The sequence below is a fragment of the Monomorium pharaonis genome, chromosome 4 (genome assembly GCF_013373865.1).
Source record: "Monomorium pharaonis isolate MP-MQ-018 chromosome 4, ASM1337386v2, whole genome shotgun sequence".
Taxonomy (NCBI): Eukaryota; Metazoa; Arthropoda; class Insecta; order Hymenoptera; family Formicidae; genus Monomorium; species Monomorium pharaonis.
In genome coordinates this window covers 16717589-16742167 of record NC_050470.1, presented here as the reverse complement: position 1 = coordinate 16742167, position 24579 = coordinate 16717589, and the positions used below count along the sequence as shown (strand labels likewise).

General features: G+C 36.5%; 1 protein-coding gene across 1 annotated transcript in view; it reads left to right on the top strand.

Annotated features, from left to right (window-relative positions):
• Window positions 1-24579, top strand: part of LOC105837946 (ribosome biogenesis protein NOP53) — a 47688-nt gene that overhangs the window by 18510 nt on the left and 4599 nt on the right. The window contains exon 3 of the mRNA XM_012683152.3: window positions 16906-17423. Coding sequence (XP_012538606.1) covers window positions 16906-17423 — 518 coding nt within the window. The remainder of the gene's footprint in view (window positions 1-16905; window positions 17424-24579) is intronic.

The window sequence follows — 24579 nt, the reverse complement described above, 5'->3', positions numbered from 1 at the left end:
ATATTGCACGGAGTTCAATTTGCCCACGTTCGAAACAGTCACGTTCGAAATGGCCACGTTCGGAACGGCCATGCTCGGAATGGCCACGTTCGGAACGGCCATGCTCGGAATGGCCACGGGAAATATTGCACGGAATTCAATTTGCTCACGTTTGAAACGACTACGTCCGAAACGGCTACGTCCGAAATGACCACGTTTGGAATGACCACGGGATATATTGCACGAAGTTCGATTTGCCCACGTTCGAAACGGCCACGTCCGAAATGGTCATGTTTGGAATGGCCACGTTCGAAACGGACACGTTCGGAATGGCCACGGGAAATATTGCACGGCATTCAATTGGCCCACGTTCGAAACAACTACGCTCGTAATGGCCACATTCGAAACGGACACGTTCGGAACGGTCACGTTCGAAATGGCCACGTTTGAATTGGCCACGTTCGAAATGGTCACGTATGTTTTACTTGAGCATGCGCAGCGGTCATATCTTCATGCTTTTTGGTCACAAGCGCATGCTCTGTCTAGCACAAGCCATGCAAAAAATGCGTGTTAACCCATGTACATTGCAAACAATGTAAAGTTAACATGAGTTTGCAGATTTCCAATACAATGTACATGGGTTAGTGACTTGGACTGGGTAGGTGCGGGAGGCCCAAAGCTTCCACCTTTCACCACCCGTGTGTGCGTGCGTGCGTGCATATTTTCACCAAGTGTGCAAGCAATAACGTTGCTTATAAACAACCAACAGTGGAACTGTAATTTAGAGAATTCTGGTCATTTAGAAGATATGATAAATAGGGGAAAGCTATTTCTTATCTCTTGTGCACTTGTAAAACTTAAAAGGTTTTTCAATCTGTCAGTTCTATTTGATCTAATCAGATAGAATTGTCTTCTCTTGGTTTGGACCAAACTGAAATGTTTTTTATTTACATGTTAAACTAAATCTAATCATCAAGTAATATTTATAAACTCACCCATTATGTTGATATAAACTGACCGTCAGATGATATAACCTCGGAGTGCACAAATGGTCAGACAGCACAAAATTTCATTTTCTAATTACACAACTAAAATTAGGGATAAAATAGTTAAAGTTTCTGATATTAATATTGAATTCTTACATTACTAGGTTTATATTATCTTTCATGCTTGGAATTAAAGAATGCAAATGTAGCTCTTTGTATTAAGTGTTCCTTTACTTGTTTACTTAATAATTGTTATTTCTTTTTTTAACTGTTTATTTGATAAAGTGATGTTTAGCACACATAGCAATTGTGAAAAAGCTCTTTCGCTTTATTTATTTTACGATTGTGTAATTGGAAAATGGTTTTGTGCTTTCTGGTTGTTCACCCTAAAATAATATTATTTGACAGTTTACACCGACGTAATGGTTGAGATTATAAATATTACTTGATGATTATATTTAGTCTGACATGTAAACAAAAAAATTTAGTTTGACCTAAATCAGGCGAAGACTAAGTTTTATCTAATTAGATCAGATAAAACTGATAAATTGAAACATCTTTCGTGTTTTACAAAGCGCACAAGAGGTAAGAAATAGCTTCTACTTATTTATCACATCTTCTAAATGACCAGAATTGTCTAAATCAACCTTTAATTACAGTTCCACTGTAGATTGTTCATAAGCAACGTTATTGCTTGCATACTTGGTGAAAATAAAACATACCAATTAATATATAGCTTGATTTCCATGTGATGACAACAAAGTAAAACTGCATATTTTATGCATATATACGACTAGTTTTTGAGGAAGTATGCTGATGGTGAGGAAGTATGCTTATTGACCGATACCAATAAGGGCGCAATTTAACCTGCACAATTGTTGTCCTCCGTCATATTAAATTGTGGTACTTTGTCCCAATAGGGAAATCCATTGGGTATAGGAAGAAGAAGGAAGATCCATACTATTAAGTTAGCACCTTCCCTCTATCAGCACAAAAAAAACCGCATATATATATACAAAAATTTAATACTTTGTTGCCGTTTGGCAGGAAATGGCATTTGAAAGGGGGCCAACTTGTCATCAAGCTAGCCCTCTCCATAATAAAAAGATATATTCAGAGTGCTCAAATCGAAAAAAAAATGATTACACTAAAATTTAATGCTTTTTTGTATCTCTAAGATACCGCAAAAACATTTCGAAATTATACGGTGGCCGCCCGCGTAGACAAATTATTCATTGTTCAACAATCACTTATTGTTAGAGTCGAGCAACAAAATTGAACGTTAGAAATCTTGAAAGGGCATTATCCACCGAAAATTTTAAAATTGCGATTATACGAACAATAAAATCTTTTAACTATTTGTCTGTATAGTGTTTGTATAGTATATAAAGTACCAGATAATGATGCTTGGCGGCCATCCGTATAGACAAACTGTTTATTTATTCTCATTTAGAGTCGAGCAACAAAATCAAGCGTTATAACCCACATAGCACGCAATATTACAGTCATCACAAAAATATTGTTTTCCCATTACAATATTACAGTGAAATATAGTCTAAATATTTCTGAAATATTACAGAAATTACTCTATTATTAACATATTCGCCAAAATAAATTGCAGTAATACACTGGCGTAAAAAAACGAGACAAAAATTTTGACCAAATTTTTAGGTAATTTTCAAAGTGATCCAACATTGCGAAATTACATGAACTTTTTTTAAATTAAAGGGCAAAGACTCTACTTTGAAAATCTTTGTGCGAAAGTTTGATTTGTTAAGTGTGAATTTTTTATATTGCATAAAAACCAAACATTTTTTTTAAACATATCAATGAATTTTTAAATCGTCTAACGGTCTACATCGGATCTTGATGATGGATATAATTCTTTTCAATTTTAATTTTCTTAGTTTTATTTTAAACTGCGCGCCGACAGGATTCGTCAGACTTAAGACACAGTAACTAAGCTATGTTTTTTTTAATTGAATAAAGTAAAAGTTTGTTATCATTTTTCACAAGTTTTTTATTAAAATCTTGCTAATATTAATTCAGATTCTTAAAGTTCATTTTGAATCTTTCATTCTTAAATTAATCCTTTCCTCATGCTTTTTACTGTAGTCTATGCGCTCGCGACCTGCGTTACTGCTTCTATCCTCTACTTTCAAACAGCTTTGCGTCGTATATATGCTCGGGCTATTGTAGTTATATCTCTCGCTACTCTTCTAAATGTATAGAAATACATTTCTTATCTTTAATTGTAATCTACCTCACACCTTTATTGTTCACCTTTGCGTCGTCCATTAAATCTGTAATATTTTTGCGATCTCTTGTTATTTATCTCTCTGCGTTACTGTATCTTGCTTTCGTGCGACTACAATTTACATCTTGTTCAACTGCTCATACTCCCCCCCCCTCTCTCTGTGTGTGTGCGTGTGCATGTCGGGTACGGTGCGGGTGCGGTTTGGGGGTGCAGGTGTGTGTGTGGGGGGGGTGTGTTCCACAAGGATAAGGACCCCGTGGTTCGTCAACTCCACAGTATTTTAAGACTCCTAACCCTCCTTGTGGCGCGCAAGCGCGCGCGCGCGTGTGTATGTATTGTGTAGGTACGCGTGTGTGCATGTGCGCGCGTGCATGTTGTACATATTAGTAGTGTGTATGTCCTTCTTGTGCGCGGATTATCTCATTTATGCGATCTGGCATACTTCTTATCGGTCTGCGCGCGCGCGCGCGCGCGCACACACACACACACACACACACACACACACACACACACACACACACACACACACACACACACACACGCACACGCACACACACATACACACAGATGCAATTCTAACCAGTCAAAATCTATGCGGATCATATTGGGAAAAATTACAACAATAATTTGAGCTAATGATTTCAGTATCTTAAAACATAAATCGCATCTTTATTTCGTAATATTGATTACGAAGAATGAAAATCTTGAATCGAATTTTGTCTTTACTTTCCTGGCTTTTAAATTGATACATTTTGAAAATAATAAATTTTTAATTTTCAAAATGATGCAAATTATTAATGTAAAGAACAATAAATCTGGCTGTTAAAGTTATAGAAGAACTAAACGAATCGCAACGCCTCCGAGCCCTTTAAGTCTTGACGAATCGACCTTGTTACAAATGTAAAATTGAACATCTTGGCACCTAATTGCCCTAGCACAAAATTTCAAAAACGGTTTGAAAACTTTAAAACCATACTTTTTAAAATTTGTATCGAAATTGTAGGCAAAAATTTTTCAAAATGTTGGATGACAAAAAAAGAGCATGCAACGTTGACAAATAAGTATTCGAGCTTTCGACAACGCGTGGCGTAAAGTAGGTATTACAGCTCGATGGGACGAAAAATATCTAAAAATATAGAGTATTGTCTTTAAAATTTTTTTACAGATCTTGATACGATAATTTTTTGCTGAGTTATGCAAGTTTAAAGAGAAAAGCTGTTTTTTAATTCAAATTTTGATTATTTAGCGAAAAATGATCGCATCGAACTCTGTAAAAAAGCATTTTAAAGCTAATGCTCTATATTTTCATTTGCATTTTGTTCCATTGGGTTGTGACACCCGATTCACGTCATGCACCGCCGCAACTCAGATTTTTATTTATCAATTTTGCATTTTCTATCTTTGTCATCCGCCATTTTGAAAAAAATAGCCACGCATAATTGCTATTAAAATATTCTTAAAGTGGACAATTCAAGCTTTATTTCCCTTTTCGAGAAAAATTGTTATCTTTATTATTCATCAAGTTATGATTATTTAAAATTTCGTAAAATTTTCTGAAATTTTAGGTGTACCGCTTTTTTTGCTGCTGAGTGTATATATGTATACGTGCGTATGTGATTGTCTAGCGCGAGCAAACGAGAGAAATGAGGAAAGAGAGAATAAAGAAAGAGAAAACGACAATGAATTTATTTTCAATATCATCTGCGTACCACGCGAATTGGCGTTAACGCGGATATTAACATTGTTATTGTAGAGGAGGTAGAATGAGGGGGAGGGAAGTTAACCCTTTCTTTTGTAGGTGGACTTCCGGAATGCTCGATTGAGCGCAAGTGAGAAGGAGAGCGAAATAGCGGTGACCCTAGGTTGAAGCGTGAGACGGAGCGCCTTGGAGGCGCACCATAACCCACGAGGGTAGAGAAGGGTGAATGTGGACTGAAAGCGTCCAGATTGTGAATCACAGGCCCCATGATTCACGATCGGAGGAGAAAATAACGTTGTGGAAAAAAGCGCCTTAATAGGTGCTCCTGGCCCAAGATTCACGGAGGAGACGAGACACTCGAGGGAAAGCGCGCGTCTCCGGGATGAGTCAAGGAAGTCGCCGTTTTTCACTCGGAGAACACAAGCACCAGGGAAAATATCCTTTTTCCCCTTATATCTATCTTAATTTTAACACTTGCGAGCCAAAAGAATGAAAAAAACAAAGAGCACGCAAAAAGAAAATAAGAAAATTTATCAATAGGTGCAGACTTTATTGTAATAGTGAACGCACTTCGCAGTTGTGCCAAGAAATTAAAAGGAAATAAAGAGGCGATTTGATTTAAATCACAATAATTTGACAATAAATATTTGATTCAGGTAAAAGAAAAAAAAGGATCTGTACAATAGAAAAGTTAAATTTGAGAATTCTTTTTTGTCTTTAAATTAAGCGCACTGATTTTACTATAACCGAATAGCGATCGGTAAAACGATAGGAAGAGTATTACTTACAGAGCGAGATCCTTACATTGGTCTCGTAATAGACGAGCGGGTACGCGGGGTGGTACGTTCGAGGTATCGTTATTTTCAATACGTATATTAGCGTATGTATATCGCGAGACTATGGTGCTGACAGCACGACGAGCTACTTAGAGTAAAATACTGATTTTTGTGGCTCTTGCGCTTCTTATATACCCCAAAACTAGGAGTTTTAGGGGTATGGGGAAGCTCGAATTCCTTGTAATTTTCTGCGACAAACAACTTATTTTTTGAAATTCCTGAATTAACTATTTTTATTCCAATAGTTATAATTTTTGGTCTAGAGGTAGCCAGGGGGGGTCAGCGTTCCGATACTCTTTACGCCTTCTTCCTATCATCTCTATGAGCGGAGTAATTGACCCGCATACCTTCATAATTGCTCTCTCTTTTGCCATCTCTTTCGCATCTCGGGACTGGAGTAATATGTAGGCTGTTGCTGTCTCTCTCGGGTAACACGCTGGAGCAATGCTTCGGCAGCGCGAGAGTACCACGCGCGAACCGCGTGGTTGAATTATATTAAAATTCTTGTAAGAGTGAGAAAGCGAAGCAGTGATTGCAGCGGATTATAATTTGTAACAATTAGCGAGAGAGCGTGAAGGATGGTGATCACCCCAACGAGCTTTAATAAACAAAAAGACAAAAAGAATATTAATTTTAAAAAGAGTGATTCTTAATCACATATGGCGTAATTCGATGAATTCGACCTTTCCATACTTGCAGAGATAACAGGAAAAAAAGAGGTATTAATTGTATGCGCGATAATATAAAAAGAAAAAAAAAGATACACATAGGAGCGTACACCGGTGTCCCATGCGTATGAGTTCGTAAGAAGGGGAGCGCTCGGCAAGACGGGAGACGCGATGGAACGCGCGAGAGCGAGTGAGACGAAAAGGGAAAAATTTTCGTCGAATGTAACAAAATCTATAATCATATATTTGTTTTATATCTGTTTACTTACTGTCAAGGAAAAGGTTTTGGAGTATTTTACAAGTGTGTTACAAACTATCCAAATGTTTTTTTATCTAGATATTTTTGTTAATTTAAAAATACAGACAAATGTTTAGTTTAGTTTTTTTTTGGATGTCACATTTTTCATAATGTCGAGCATTTGGAAAAATCTATTTCAGAAAACCTTAAAAAAAAACAATACTTTCTCAGATAACAAGAATATTTATCTCAGAATATTTATCATAAATATTCATAAATATTTTACAAATTTATTTTCAAAAAATATTTTTTAAAAGTTATATAATTATCTTTCATAAACCATTTAGAAATGATACAAAAATTATTGGATACAGTTCCGAAAAGCGCAAACCTCCGATCGCGCTAAAATTTTAACCAAAGTTTACCTTTAATTAGAGAAGAAAGTCCCTGAAAGGATTTTTAGCGACAAAGCCTCATTTGCCCCCCAGTTTTCTTTAAAGTTTTTACAGTTCTTACTAAATATTTTCGAAAATACTGATTTTAGAGAAAAAAGTTTGAAACAAAAAATGAAGCTCATAAAAAAATCTACAAAAAAGGTTATATACATTTTTTACGTAAACCTATTATTTTGGCTGTTATGATCCAAAATAACTTGGCGGAGGTCAAATTGACCCCGTTAAACATTTTAAAAAATTTCTGTTTTATTAAGGGGTTACACCAACCTAGCGGGAAAAAAAAATTCGATTTTTTTTAATTACCTAGCGAGAAAAAAAATTCGATTTTTTTTAAATTACATTTTCGTGAAGCTTCAAGTTTCGAGAATATATCCTGAAAGTTTTATGTTGATATCTGAAAAAATGCCGGAATTACAGAGAGTTAAGTAAAACAAGATCGAGCGTTCGAGTGCTCGAATTGGAGCAATATCAACATAAATCGCCACTGGACGATGATGTGATTAAAGCCATTTGTCCAATATTTGAAAACAACTTTCTAGTGATAATTTACTGGAGAAATGCGTCGGTGGATTTACGCAAAACGTTAACAAAAGTTTGAACAATCTGATTTGGCGCATAGCGCCAAAAGTGCAGCATAGCGGTGCACACGTTGTGCAAATTGCTGCCAATATTGCTGCATACACATTTAATGAAGATGCTGCCGCATATTTATTAATGATAATAAAAGAATAGTGCTGCATATTGCGAAAATCAAGACCGAGCGCGCATCGATGTGGTCGAAGTACGAGCGCAGAAGGCGACGCGCGAAGAAAGGATTGCTCGCCGTCAACAGAAGTCTTCACAGAGCGCTGCTGTTATTGATGTGGAAGGAATCTCATATGGCACCAGAATTGCCAACTAGAGGTAAAGTGCAAAATTCGGCTATTAACAATAGTAGAACTAAACTTGAAACTTTAAACGCGTTTTTCTCAAAACATGGTTTTCAAAGTCGGTGACCACCAGATCTCAAAAACTAATCGATGGATCGTTTTCAAATTTTTACACAATACTCTCAGAAACATTCTTTTGTCGGTGACGATCTAGTTTTTTTTATCGATCTTCATTAAAAATTAAAAAAATGAAAAGGACAAAAATTTTTCGTTTTTTTTTTAATTTTAACTTCAACTCATCGCCATTTTGTAACAAACGATAAAATTGACAATCGGCGATCGTCACCGACAAACCACTACTGTTAACTTACAAACACTTTTGTTTTTTTGTTTCAGATGGATTGTTTAGACGGGACAGTGGTCACCGCAAAATGCGTTTCTCCAAACCTCAATGTGTGTCAGTGGCTATATTTCTGCTTTCCGTCGCCATTGTTTAATAAAAAAATTTTTTTATATTGTCGAAACATAAGTCAATAATCACCCAAAATTTTATTTAATTCCCACTACCCGTTTAGGAGGAATAAAATATCAAAGTTAGGCCTGTTTTTCGACCGTCTAGGTTGGTGTAACCCCTTAAATATGCGAAAATTTTTTTAATTTAAAGGTTATATATATTTAAGGTAAAAAAAGGTTTAATTGCAAATTTAAAAAAAAGTAATTTTTTTACAGTTTAACATAAAACAAATATTTTTATAATTTAAAATAAAACATAAACATTACTATAGTTTAACTGTTAAACTTTTTACGTAAACTAGGTTTACGTAAAAAATGTATATAATCTTTTTTGTAGAGCTTTTTATGAGCTTCATTTTTTGTTTCAAACTTTTTTCTCTAAAATCAATATTTTTGGAGATATTTAGTAAGAATTATAAAAACTTTGAAGGGGACTGGGGAGCAAACAAGGCTTTGTCGCCAAAAATCGTATTAGGGACTTTCTTCTCTAATCAAGGGTGAGCTTTGGTTAAAATTTCAACGCGATAGGAGGTTTGCGCTTTTCGGAAACTTTATCCAAATTATTTTAAATATTTTAATGAATATCATAATTTTTTTATACCTGGCAAACTCAGACATAAAAATATGTACAAAATATTTATCATAAATATTTTTTGTTTTTATAAATACTTCTGAGTTACTTTTAAAAAAACTTAAAAAATACGTAAAGTAAATTTGAACACTTTAAACTTTAATTAAAAGTAATCTGAAAAGTTACTTTAAGAAAAATTACTTTTAAAAAGAAGACTTATTTGTTAAGAAATTTGGTGAAACCTAAGTATTGTGAAAAATAAATTTCGCTAATTTTAAAATTTTTTTAAAAATAATTAAAAAATAATAAGATTATAAAATTGTCGGAATTTATTTTTTATAATTTGTAGATTTCTTATAAAGTGAGTATTAAATTTGTATTAAAGTTGTGTCTTTTATTACAAAATTTTTTATAAAATATTTAGTAATAAAAGTAATTTAAAGACCAAAAAGTGAAAATAAACAGTTTATTTAAAAAATAGACAATTTATTTGAAAAGTTGGAGAGTTTAAAAAATGGCGAAGGAGAGTAGATGGGGGCTTTTCTCGGAGTGAGAAAGTGGAGTGATAAGAGGTGAAGAAGTGAGGGGAGTGTTGGGAGGAGAGAAAGTGAAAAGAAAAGCCGAATATTGGAAGGAAGAGGTGGAGGAGGAAGGACACAAAGAAAAATCGGAGCAGGCAAGAAAGAGGATGATGTAGCGGATAGATGAGGAAGGCAGTACGCAAGCGTGACCGGAGAGTAAGACGAGGAGAGAAGTAAGAGCAGGAAGTCGGGTGGCAGAAGTGGTAGCGGAGAAAAGGTGGTGGATTTGGTATCGGGCGCAGGGATTGGTGAAAGAAGCAGATGGTGGCGACACAGGAGGCAGATGGCGTGAAAATAGAAGAAGGATGCAGAGAGAAGAAAAGGATGGTAGTAACGGGTTTTGGGAACGCAAGCGTTCTTAAAGCGGATCACACACACTTTCCGTAGAACGTAACAGTAAGGTTTTGACCAATCACGTACTTGATTTAGTCGCTTACTGTTACGGTCGCCCAATCCAACATGTCGAAATCTTACTGTTACGTTCTACGGAAAGTGTGTGTGACCAGCTTAAAGACGTGGTCCGCCAGGAGAGAGTGAGTGGAACGAGATATCGATAGATCGATAGGAGAAAAGGAGGAAGGTGATTGATGGAGAGAGCAAAGAAAGAGTCGACGTGGTATATCGATTATCGAGATAGAGTGAGGTGAAGTGTCACATGGCAAGAGGAGTAAAACAATGGTGGAGAAAGCAGCGAAAAACGAGAAGTGTAACGTAGAAAAGAGAGAAGAAAGAAATAAAAGAAAAGAAGTTGGCGATAAGAAGATGGAAATTGGAGAGCTGAAGGAAATAAGGGAGGAGTTGAAAGGGATAAGAGAGTGCTTAAGGCAGATGTTAGGGTTATGGAGGAAACATGGTTGGAAAAAAAAGAAGACATAGGAAAAGGCAAAGAGGAGGGAGAGCGGAAAGAGGACGGAAAGGATGGAAGAGCAAGAGGAACAGGTTAGAAGGTGAGGAGAGGAAGAAGAGAAGAGGAGACAAAAGGAGGAAGAGCGAGTACAGGCACCGGGAAAACAGATGGAAGAAGACAGAATTGAAGAGGAAGGAGGAAAGGGGAGAAGCCAAAGGATGGAGAGAAGAGGAAGGAGGAAGGGAAGAGTAAGGAAAAGGAGTCAACAAGGGGGGATGTGGAGAAAGAGGGGAGAGAGAAGAGTAAGGAGGAAAACGAGATGACGAAGGAGATGATGGAGGAGTGGTGGAGAGAAGCGGAGGAGGAGAGCAAGTGGGAGGAGGTGAGAGGAAGAAAGTAGTTGAGAAGGAGAGAAAAGGAGGAAAAAGAAAGATGGATGGCAGAGAGGAAAATGCAGTCGGATATAGTAAAGGAAGGAGAGGAAGGTGAAAGAGGAGAGGTTCCGAGGAAGAAAAATGGCTGTAGGCAGAGGGAGGCAGAGGAAGGGAGAAGAACGGAAAGGAGAGAAGAGCACAGGAAGAAGGAAAAATAGAGGAAGAGGATGGACAGAAGGAAAGAGACAGAGTAAAAGATGAAGGACAGACTAGACGAAAGAGAGAGGGCTACGCAAAAGGAAAGACATGACAAGAAAGAAAGAAGAGGACAAAAAGAGAAGAGAAGGATGTATGTAAAGGGGAGGACGAGGAGGAGAGAAGATATTTTATAGATGGTATCATTGAGAAGGTGCTGGGGAGGAGGGTTGTTTTAGATAGTGTGGAGGAAAGGAAGGCGGAGGGGGAATACGGGTATTCATAACGAAGATAGCCGGGGAGGTTGACAGGGTGGAATTGTTGGCAAGGGGAGGTGAAATGAAAGGGATATGGGGGGTTGGAATTAGCGAGGATCTGACGATGGAGGAGAGAAGGAAGAGGTGGAGAATTTTAGAGACGGCGAGAAGAGAAAGGGCAAAGGGTAAATGGGTGGAAGTGACAAACAGAGGGTTATGGGTAGACGAGAGGAGATGGAGTTGGGACGGTGAAGGGGGGGGTGGAGAAAGGAGGATAAGCAGTAAGAAGGAAGGTAGGAGGAAAAAGGGGGAAGAAAAAGAGATATGAAGAGTGGCGAGAGGGGATGAAGAAGGACAATAGAAGGGAAGAGGAAGAGGAATAGGATAAAGGATCGTAGAAGGGGAGGGAGTAAGGTTCTGTGGGGAAGGAAATGGAGGGGACTGAGAGAAGTAGAGGCGGGGGATAAAAGGGGCAAAAGAAGAGGGGCTGCAGGAGGGGGGGAGAACGGGCGATAAGGACGTGCGAGAAGGGGTAGTCGGAGGTTGTGGTTAAGATATAGATGTAAACGGTTTGGGAACGCTCCGTGTCAAAAGCGCCTTGTAACTTCTGAGGAAACACAATAAAGTCTATTTATTGTGTTTCCAATACGAAATGATTTTAATATATAAATTAATTTATAGTTATGATAATAACAAATTTTTTTACTAATTTTTTTGGTAATTTAATTATTATACGTATTGACTTTATAATAATTATTTGTGGTTTACATATTTGTCCTGAAATCTGCCAATACATTTGGATGTACAAAATGTATATATATTCAGATGTACAGTTCCGGAACCTGCCCTTGTATTTGTAAGGTAGATTCCAAGACGTCTTGGAAACTGCCGTAAGACAAATTTTTTCCAGGATAGTCCTGGAAAATGCCAAATGTCCTAGAATCGGCCGATATAAAGTGTGAAAAGTCGCGGAAACTGCCACTGGACATGCATATATATATCGCTAAAAAAATATGGCATAGAAAAATTTTAGGCCAATTTTGACTGACGGTAACTCCGCAAAAAATCATCAACATAAAATTATGTTCTTTTTTTAAATTAAAGCTTGAAATCTCTACTTTAAGATAATATAGTTCGATTTTAGGTGTGATGTATCCCTACCACTGTAACATCTTAAATGTGAGGGCATGTTTATTATATTGAAAATTACAAGGTTTGACGGAATGCATGAACTTGCTACATTTTTTTTCGGGGATACTGTTTGCAGAAACATAAAGTACGAACCTTCTTCTTCAATTTCTAAAAAAAAGTAAAGTCGCTGCCATTTTTTTTCGCAAAGATACAGCACTTTAAAATAACCCTTGCATTTTTGGCATATATCACCGGCATTGGCATTATTTGATGTGCACGGCGAGGTTGCCGGTCGGATTTTGCACATTATATGGCCCTGAAAAGATCCGTTTTTCTGTGTGTAAGAGAGAGAGAGAGAGAGAGTGTGTGTGTTTGTGTGTACGTGTGTGCGTGCGTGCTTGTAGAATGGCTCATTTTCAGAGTGCTTGATTAAAGTGAGTCTCCCTTCACTTGTGTGTGTGTGTGTGTGTGTGTGTGTGTGTGTGTGTGTGTGTGTGTTTAAATTTTAATAACGTGTTTTCTCCGCGTTGTTGAATTACTGCTTGCAGCCGATTCCTCATGTTAATGCAAGTCCTAATTTCTTGTCATTCCAGATTTGAATTATGACTTGTGACTAGTCTTGAATATTAACAGGTTGCTAAATTTCTCAACCTACGACCCATTATGTCCTATACGTGTTCTATGGGGTTTATCTTGACTTACTACAGGATGTGAAAGCAGTTTAATTGAGTTTTCCGCCATAAATTCGTAATGCCTGCGGTATGCGGCCGTGCGTTATCCTGCATAAGGATGAAATTTTTTCTTATGCAACGACTTGGCTGCACATGAGGTTGCAAAATTTCTTCCACATATCGCTGTTATTTCTGGTGCTGGTAGAACAACAAGATTGGTACGATGATTCAAGTTGATTTCCCTCAATACCATTATGGAGCCGCCGTTGAATCCTTTTACAGGAGCGACGCATGCTTTGTCATATCGCTGTCCCCGACGACTCGAATTCGCCCATCAGAATAATGAAAGTCGTGATTCGTCGGTGAAGAACACGTTTTGCCATTGTCTCATTGTCCAGCAAACATGAGCTTGCGCATATTCTAAGCGAGCACGTTGATGCCCAACATTTAACATTGGTACACGGCAGCGACTCCGGGATCTTTGACCTGCCTTGTGTAAACGTTTTCTCACCGTTTGATCACTAATTTAACGACCTGTTTCTGCAATTTGTTGGGCTATGGCCGTTGGATTTCGCATAGTAAAATTTACAATATCGCGATCTTCTTGTGCAGTCGTAATGCGTGCTCGACCTTGCCCTCGTGGCTGCAAATTTTCCGTTTCTTGATAACGAGACCAAATGCGAGAAACTGCTGATTGGTTTATTCCAAGTCGTCTTGCAGTGTAGGATTGAGAGAAACTTTCTCTCATAAGCGCAATAATTTGCGCACGCTGAACTTGATTTAGTTGCCGCATTTTGTAAATCAACACTTCTTACTTTTGTATTAAAAGGAAAACTGTACGTTCTCGGGACAGTACAACTCGAGAATGAATGAAAAATGCTTCCAAATGGAAACAAAACACTGGCGGCTTTCGGTATTTACGGAAATTACTCAATGTAAACAACGTTGTGTGATTGTACGGACACTAATCGGACCAGTGTTTTGTTTACATTTGGATTCAACGGCGGCTCCATAATGGTATGGGGAGGAATCACCTTGAATCAGCGTACCAATCTTGTTGTTCTACCAACACCAGGAATGACAGTGGTACGATACGGAAGAAATTTTGCGACCTCATGTGCTGCCAATGAGTCGTCGCATAGGAAGAAATTTCATCCTTATGCAGAATAACGCACGGCCGCATACCGCAGGCATTACTCGAATTTATGGCGAAAAATTCAATTAGACTGCTTCTACATTCTACAGTAAATCCAGATTTGAATCCCATAGAACACGTATGGGACATAATGGGTCGTAGGTTGAAAAATTTAACAACCTGTCAATCTCCAAGACTTGTCACAAGTCGTAATTCAAATCTGGAATGACATTCCACAAGAAGAAATTAGTCGCTCCGACACGTTTAACAAGATGTGCAGACTTTTTTCGTTATTAATTATGTTTCACTATAAAAAATTTGACAAACTCATTGTGGTACGTGACGCATTTAGTTATAACAGTCAATGCAGTTGAAAATTCTCATATTAAATTCTACCACATGCTTGTTTTTTGGGGAAAATCTTTGACGTATGTACATGATTAAAGTTTAGCTGCGTTTTCAATTCAAGACTATCATTTGATAAGGGTCTAAACGAAGGCCGAAACGTTATGAACATTTACTAATAAACATTACTTAGGCCAGTACTGTCGATTAGTTAATAATTTTCCAATTTGTCATTGTTCACTGGCGGATTGAAAAAGTTTCATATTGAAGAAATTAGGGCTTGCATTAACTTGGGGAATCGGCTGCAAGCAGTAATTCAACAATGCGGAGAAAACATGTATTATTAAAATTTAAGAGGACGTGCAGGAGGTGGAAACGGAGAGCGTGATGGGATCAAAAAAAGAGGAAGAAGAGGATCGGGAACAGCGGCAGTACTGAACGACAGGAGAAGGAAGATGAGAGGTGGATGGACACGAGGAGAATAGACGGAGAGAGGACAGAATGGGAAGAGAGAATACGGAAGTGAATCGAGAAAAGAGAGGAAGTAAAAAGGAAGAAAAGGTAGAGGAGCGTAACCTGGAGAAGAGTTGGAGGAGAGGACTAGGAAGTGAGAAGAGGATGTGTAAGGGAATAGAGAGAGTTGGGAAGGGGAGGTAGAAAAAAGAAGGGGGAGGCGGATCATAATAATGGTGCTGAGGGAGTTGGATGTTAATTGAAGAGACGAGGAGGAGATGGAGGATCGTAGAGGCTACAAAAAGGGAGAGAGCGAAGAGGCGATGGGTGGAATTCAGCAATATAGAGATCTGGGTGGAGGAAAAGAGGTGGAATTGTGATGAGGGGGAATGATGAAGAGAGGAGGGAGAGAGATGAAGAGAGAAAGAGAGTTTAAGTGAGAAGGGGGAAGAGTAAGAGGAGTTGGGAGAAGAGGGGAGAGGATATGAGGACATGGAATAGGAAAGGATAAGAGGATATGGAATAGGAAAAGAGAGTTAGAAGGGACGCGAAAGGGAGGGTGGTGATATTTGTAAGGCTACAGTAATGGCCAGGGCGTACAGGGCTGGATGGATATATGTATAAATCATGATGACTGTAATCCCTGAGGGGACACAGTATAATAAATACATACATATACCAAACATCGATAAAAAGCTCTAATAGCTGACTTAAAGACAACTTTGAATGAAATCACAAATGTAATCCTGATTCTGATTCTCAAAATCATATAAGAGATTTACGATTTTTATGATCTTTGTGCACGTATAACTTCCGTGAATGTGATTTTTTTGAACTATAACTTTATATAAATTTAGTAAAGGCTTAAAAGTAAAAAGTTATGTTCTGATAATATTTTAAAAGTGTTGAAAAAATGAGTTTTGGCCACGTTTTTAGTTGTCTTGATCATTGTGCGGCGTCAGTCTACCTCCTGAAGAAGGCGCGCCAGAGAGAGTGGGGAGAACAACTTTATCTCTCCGTTTCCTTTCGTAGATCTCCCTCTGCGCCATTATTCGGTTGCAGAAAAAGACGAACGCTCTTTACTTGTCCTCGTTTCCGACCACGGCTTTGATGACCGTAGCCAGAGACAATTATTTTGTTCCTAAGGCTGTGATTAAATTTACTCTATCTTCCGAATGGCCTCCACACAGCTGCAATGCATTCTCCTTTCCATACTGGTGGCAATGCCCAGTGTGCTCTCTATCAATTCGACATAGGTAGTCTCTGAAACAACTATGTCCGGAGATCACCTCTGCCACGTGGAAAGTTACCCTGTCGTGAACCCTTACCAACCAATCGGCAAGGAGAGGTCTCACGGCCGCGACGGTCATACTGCTGATGCTGAGCAGCTCATTCTACTAGTTGGCTACTAGCATCCGCCACTCCTGGCCTTTCAGACAGTCCTTGACGCGGGGCGTAATGATCACTCTCCTCGCGGAGTTCCCGCTTGTACATACGAACCCTTATGACGGCGGTGAGCTTCCAGGGAAGAATCCCCATCAGAATTGCAGCCACTGTCCTCGCTGTCGTGCAATATGCGCGGGCCAAATATTATTTTAAGTTACAAAAAATTTAACAAAAATTTTTTGACTTGAGTTAGTATTTAGGTGTAAGTTTATTTATGCTGACACTTTAGAATTATATATACATATATATATATATAATTATATTTTTAATTAATATTTTTACATTATTTATGTAGTTTTAACTTATAATTTTATCTATAAGTTCTAATTTAAATATTTTTTAACTTTTGTATCTTTTGAATTAACTTGTAATGTTAAATTTTTTAATTTTTTTTTTCAGATTTCATTACAGAAAAGAGATGAAGATATCATGAAAGAAATGTCAGAAGGTTTGCCGAAGAATCGAATTACATCAAATTTTAAATCTAATGAGTATTATGATCAAGAGGATTCAATCGAAATAACAAATAATAAATCTATAAAGAATGCTAAAAAGACGCTTGTGCAAAGAAGGAAGCAACGAGAACAGAAACAAGCAGCTAATGAACGTGCATTGATGAAACTAGAGAAGAAAAAAGTATCTGACATTTATAAATTAAAAGTTCTGCAAATGCAGATAGAAGTAAATGAGAGAAAGCAAGAATTCTTGCGGCAGAAACGTATAAAGAAATATGAGAGAGAATCTCTTATGCCAAAGACACTAAGTAAGACCAGTTTTGAGCCCATTGATCCTGATTTTCAGTTAGCAGAAGAATTAACTGGCAATTTGAGAAATTGTAAACCTTCTAAAAATTTACTGAAAGAACGATATAAATCGTTTCAACAGAGAAACATTGTTGCACCAACCGTCATAAAATTGTAAGTATAAAATTGGTGGTAAAATAAGTATAAAATGAAATATATTTATGAGAATTTTGAATAGTATGATTTTAGGACGAGATAGACATGTATTAAAATTGTATGAAGGGAATATATTTGTTTGAAAGGTCGAAAAAAGTTTTTCAGAATTTTTTGAAAAAGAATAACCAATATTAAAATTTACTACTGTTTTAATATTTTTTTAAATTAGTAACGATTTTTTTTAAACAAAATTGTTTTTATAATTTTTTTAACCACGCGGATTGAGATTAAGTTTTATATATTTATTTTACTTGTATGTTTATTCTATGCATATCTTTATTAATGCCTAGAGCAGAAATTATTAAAAAAATATTAATTTATTTAAAAGTTATAAAATAACAAAGACGTTGCTGAAAAATATACAAAATATACAAAAAAAATATACAAAACATTAGCTTTTTTACCACAAAAAATTTTTGTTTTTACAATTTTAAAAATTTTATAAGAAGTTGTAGAAGTAAAAATATATGTTAAAATAGAAATCAGTCGATCTAATAAGTTTTGAAATATTATATTTAGTTTTTTTTTCCAGAAATACCTTGTTATTATTTTATATCTTTAAAAATTTAATATTTTTTATAATTTTATTCTACACATTAATGAGACATTGTAAAGCGAAGAGAGAGTTGCGATATATATGTATTCGTGGTTTACCTGGGAAGCATACTTAAATCTACACTTTAATAAAAATATATAGAATAAACGTACGAAGTTTTAAATTAAAATTCATCACGTAGTATTTTTTTCAAAAAATTTCTAAAAACTTTGTTTTTTTCACATTGAAATGAAACAGATCTTTTAAAAATGCTACTTTTTTAGATATTATAAAATGACTTAACAGCTAATTATACTTATATTAAAATGCGTAGAAGCAGTAGGATAAATGGTAGCTGTTTTAGACGGGTCTAGTACACTTGGCCGACAATTACTTGACCGACAGTTCATTTGACCGACACCGTTTGGCCGACAGTGCACTTGACCGACAGTATCACCTAATCGACAATTACATGACTGACAAGTCCACTTAACCGACACGATTATTTGACCGACAGTTCACTTAACCGACACCACTTGGCCGACATACTTGCTCGGAGTGATTCACAGATGCGCACAGTAACAAACGGACACAGATCAAACGGACACAGTAACAAATGCGCACAGTCGCAAACCCATGTGGTGCAGAGAATGCTTTGCACGCGCGCGCGCGCGCGCGCGCGCGCGCGCGCACACACACACACACACACACACACACACACACACACACACACACACACACACACACGGGGGGGGGGGTGCAAGAGGGGCTTTGCCCCCCCTCCCGCACCCACCCCGCCGGTAGGGGTGCCCTCAGAAGTCGCAACCCATGTGGTAAATCTGTTGGTACTGTGTCCGTTTGGTCTGTGCGCATTTGGTCCGTGCGCATTTGGTCCGTGCGCATTTGGTCTGTGCGCATTTGTTACTGTGTTCGTTTGGTCTGTGTCCGTTTGTTACTGTGCGCATCTAAGACTCACTTCGAGCAAGTGTGTCGGCCAAGTAGTGTCGGTTAAGTGAACTGTCGGTCAAATAATCGTGTCGGTTAAGTATACTTGTTGGTCGTGTAATTGTCGATTAAGTGATACTGTCGGTCAAATAATCGTGTCGGTTAAGTGTAATTGTCGACTAAGTGATACTGTCGATCAAGTGTACTGTCGGCCAAGTGGTGTCGGTCAAGTGATTGTCGGTCAAATGAATGCGACCCGTTTTAGACATTTAAGAATCAAATTTTTATTATTGAAGGCTACGATTAACTTGATGCTGTAAAGTATTTGAAGTATTCTTTGATTATTAAATTTGTAAAATTTTTTGATTGACCAGTCAAGCACTTTGGAGCATTTGTAATGTTATGTTGACTACAGCCAAAGAAAATATAGATATCATTGAAACTAGAACTAAATAAAAACATCTTTTAACAAAATACCAGCTTTTGTAAGAAATTTTATACTTAGCCTGAAAAATTTTGTAATTTTAGTTATAAACAAAAATATTAAGTAATCAGAAATATATAATAAAAATTTTAGTTTAATAAAAGATGGATGTATAATAAACTTGCAAAAATTTGAGTCAATATTCCTAATAATTTCTAAGAAAGTTGTTCTAAGGAATAAAAACAGTTTCGAGTAAAACTAAAAAATTTAAGTACACTTTTTTATAGTTAGCATGCGATTTTTATTGTAGTTAATTTAGATCTATATAATATTCTGTTTCTTCGAATAATTTTAATTTTTTAAGTTTTTTCGTATCCGAAATTATTGGAAATATATATAATAAATTATTTGTAATCACAGTTGTGTGATTCTGTTTTAGATACTTAATTATCAAAATTCTTATTTTCCTTATCTTAATATTTCTGTAGTATGCGTCACGTTTTATAAAAATCTTCTAATTAGCAAATATCTCTTTTTATGGTAAAATTTTGACTCAATATTTATATTTATTTTATTTTGAAAAAATTTTCAAAATTGCAGTGACAGTAATGCATGTTTCAATGAACATGATAGTAATGAACTTAATATAATTATTTTCTACTTTTTGAATTTTTAACTTATGGTTTTATGTAAGTCAAAACAAAGATACACAAATGATATAATTATGAAAAGAGCATGATGACACATGTATTTATAAATTTCATTTTTATTGAAAAACATTTCATAATAATTGAGCTAAATTAAATGTTTTGACTATGATCTATGTACTGCTTGCTTTTCTCGCTTGTAATTTTGTTGAAATAATAAATTTCATGTCATTAAATAATACTTGCTCGAGGTCGATAGTGTAAAGTCATTCATGTACAATGTACATCATTAACAGGATATTGTATGTATTTCTTTACAGATTTAGATTTTTTTCTACAATTAAAATACATGTATTAATATCAGTTTATGAATTAAATTTCATACTGAGAATTAAAAAAAAATTTTTTGACTGCTCTTTTCAGACACGAAATTTTTGTACTCATTAAACTTTTTTATTAGAACGCCTATGTTTAATCTGAAAGCGTAGTATTGTTTCTAAATGTTTACTCAACAACGACCCAGGCTTGGTTTATGCGTACAAGGTCTAAAATTTTTACATCGAGCACATGTTATTAGTTGACGCCAGAAGCTGACAATTAAAAATTTTGTTTGTTTTTCCTACAAAATTGTTATAGTCGGACTTTGTTATCGTCTATAATTTTAGAGAAGGATTATTAATTCTGTTAATGCAATTATTAGGTGTACAACTTTGTTTCCGCCGTTTTTTTTTTCGAAATTCAAGACTATTGTGAAAAACATATACATTTACGATTCAAAGTATTGTCCATCGCTGGCCACTACTTTCTCCCATTTTTCTGGCAGCATACGAATCCCGCGTTGAAAAAACTGGTCATCTTTTGAAACGATCCACGGATCGATTCAATTTTTTACTTCTTTATAAGAACGGAAGTGCTGGTCAGCCAGGCCGTGTGTCATTGATCGAAACAAGTGATAGTCAGAGGGAGCAATGTCCGGAGAATACGGCGGGTGGGATAAAACTTCCCATTTCAACATTTCCAAGTATGTTTTGACGGGCTTTGCGACATGGGATCGAGCATTGTCATGCTGCAAAATCACTTTATCGTGTCTATCATTGTATTGCGGCCGTTTGTCTTTCAGTGTTTGGCTCAAACGCATCAATTGCTTTCGATACCGATCGTCTGTGAATGTTTCAGTCGGTTTTAGTAGCTCTTAACACTACGCCGAGCTGGTCCCACCAAATACAGAGCATGATCTTGGAGACGTGAATATTTGGTTTGACCGTCGACGTAGAAGCATGACTGGGAAGTCTTATGATTTTCTGCGCTTGGGGTTATCGTAATGAATCCATTTTTCATTCCCAGTCACAATACGATGCAGAAATCCCTTCCATTTTTGTCTTACAAGCAGCTGTTTGTAAGCAAACAAACACCGTTCAACATTTCTCGGCTTCAACATTTCTCTTACGACACCCAATTTCCTTGTTTCTGAATCATTCCCATGACTTTCAGGCGTTTTGAAATGGCTTGTTGAGTCACTCCCAATAATCCTACCAATTTTTCTAGCGTTTAACACGAGTCTTGATCAAGTAATGCCTCTAATTCTGCATTTTCGAAAACTTTCTTCTATCGTCATGCCGGTCTTCGACGTCAAAAATCACCGTTTTTGAAGCATTGAAACCACTCTCGACACGTTCTTTTACTAATAGCGGCCTCACCATACTATTTGAGAGCATTTGATGAGCCTCAGCCACAGATTTCTTCATATTGAAGCAAAAAATTAATACCTTCCGCAAATGAGGAGAATTTTATAAGCCAACATTTTCAATCAAGAATAACTTTATGATGCGAACACAATCGACTAATATTTCGATGGCGTTATGTCTACAAATGCTTATTGTATGATGTCTACGATCTGTTTATTTCGACCATCACCTACCGCTACAGCCATCTATTGGAAAACGGCGAAAGCAAAGTTGTTCACTTAATAAAAGATTAGTGAGTAGGAAAATAATCGGTAAAATAGAACAACTTTATCATCCCCTAAGATATTATTAGCCGAAATCAATTTTTAATAGATTTTGAAAAAATTTGTTATACAGGTAAATCAAGCTATTTTGCATAACTGATGGAAATTTTAAAACAATTTACCGTACCGCACTTGAGATATAAAGCCTCAAAGTTGAGTCTTTAATATAGGGAAGATAGACCGAACGTAAAGAATCGAACGTTATGGCTTACAGACAAGAATTCTAACAACAGATTTTCTTAAAAAAAAAAAAAAAACTAACATTTGTTAGAACGTAGTATTTATATTAAATTAAAACAAAGTTTATGATAATTGCCTCGTTTTTACATAAATTTAATCGAAAGTTCATTATTTTGATCGCGACTATAAGTATAGGAAGTGACTCACTTACAGCGTAGCGGCAACGTCGTGCGACTCTCTGAACGAGAGTTGGAGAGAGAAGATGAAGCGAGTATTTGAGTGTGAGTCTCAGTTTCACTTTATTTCTCTCGCTGCTCTCGTGCAATGCGACGTTGCCAGCTCCTCGTTTACTCTGTTGCGAGATTGTGTGTTATGTACGTGTGCACACGGACACGAAGTGCCATGCGTGTGTACCCCAGTAGTGTTCAAAGGTGTATCATTTTTCGCTTACTTTAACTTTTTGACTGTCGGCATTGAAAACTTAATTTTCTTAGAAAATCCCAAAATGTTATATCTTAGATATAACCCGTATAATGTTTGGATCATTGTAGCGTCAATATATTGACTTTCTGGCGAGAAAAGGTTATTTGCATTCTTTCTCTTTTTCGCGAATCGTCTTTGAGCACAACTGGAAGGTACATAATATCTTAAGGGGATCCTAAAGTCACCTATTTTAGTCGATATTATTTAGAATTGCAAAATTCTTTTATAGAATTAAAGTACGCATTGAAATTTAGAGGAATACGATTGAGTTGATATAAACGAAAAAAAATTTTATTTTTTGCATTTAGAGCTGTTACTTGATGACAATATGTGCTTAGTATACAAAATTTACAATATATATGTACAGAATGAAACATTTTTTTAGGGATAACATATACGAACAATATCGTGCAATTCACTAAGATTAAAAGTCTAGAAAAAAGATTAACTTCTCTAACTTTTTATAATTGTAAGGTAATTATTTACATTAGCGATTTTTTACCGATTTGCACACCGCAAAGTTGTACACCGTACATTTCTACACCGCAAAGTTGTACACCGTAAAGTTGTATACCGTAATTTCTACACCATAAAGTTGTACACCGCAAAGTTGTACACCGCAAAATTGTACATTGTACATTTCTACACCGTAAAGTTATACACCGTTCATTTGGACACGTAAAATCGTATACAACGAAGTTGTTTATTTAAATACGTAAAAGATTTACCTTGTTGTATGGTAATACTAAAGGAGAGCTCACTGCTCACTGAATTTGTTGAATTTAGGCTTAATCGACGCGTTTTTGCACAAAACAAATTTAGCAAAAAAAAACGTTGCTCTGCTCTACGAAGGGAGATCAACAGTTAAAGTTGACGACTATCAAGTTATAAGATTTGTCATACCGACGAAATGGCTTGAGCATGCGCAACTTGTGCTAGAAAGAGCATGCGCTTGTAACCAAGAAGCAGGATCATATCCTCATGCTTCTTGGTTACAAGCGCATGCTCTTTCTAACACAAGCCATGCAAAAAATGCGTGAATTTCAAATGTCTATATACGTATTTTTACGAACATTTCGCGAATGCTTTGCGCGCGCGTACACCTACGGGGCTTGCGAGGGGGGCTTTCGGCTCCCGTTTCAGTCGCTAATCCACGTACATTGTATTGGAAATCTGCAAACACATATGAACTTTACTTTGTTTGCAATGTGCAGTATACAACTTTGCGGTGTACAACTTTATGGTGTAAAAATGTACGGTGTACAATTTTGTGGTGTACAACTTTACAGTGTAGAAATGTACGGTGTACATTTTTAACGTGTCCAAAATTTATGTCTTATTTGTCTAAAAGTTACTGTGTCCATTTAAACTGTAAATTATTTTGTCTGTTTGTAACGTGTCTATCTGCACTGTGTCCAATTGTACTGTGTTCAAGTGAGCCACTCCCATTTTTCCGAACTACGGCTTTACTTTTAAATGGGCTGAAACTTTTGTAGTGGTTTTTTATGTTTAAAAACTAATATAAAAAACAATTTTTAGTCAGGGAAAGTGAAAAAAAGTTATAAACAAAAAAGATATAAAAATGTATCATTGTTTCCTGATTCTGCACACGCACGCACGCACGCACGCACACACACACACACACGGGGTGCAAAGGAGACTTTTGGCCCCCCCTTCCGCACTCACCCGTCGGTAGGGGTGTCCTGGATAGAAGGATGCTAAAGTGCGTATATATAAACAATCCAATATTATGGTATAGGGAAGCCTTTCTTCATAATTTTTATTAACTCTAACCCAACTAATTTTATGTCGCTATTTGATTAATGCGAAAACATTGGAAACAAACAGCGTGGATCTTGTTTGGCGTGGAAAGTTGCAAACCCATGTGGTAC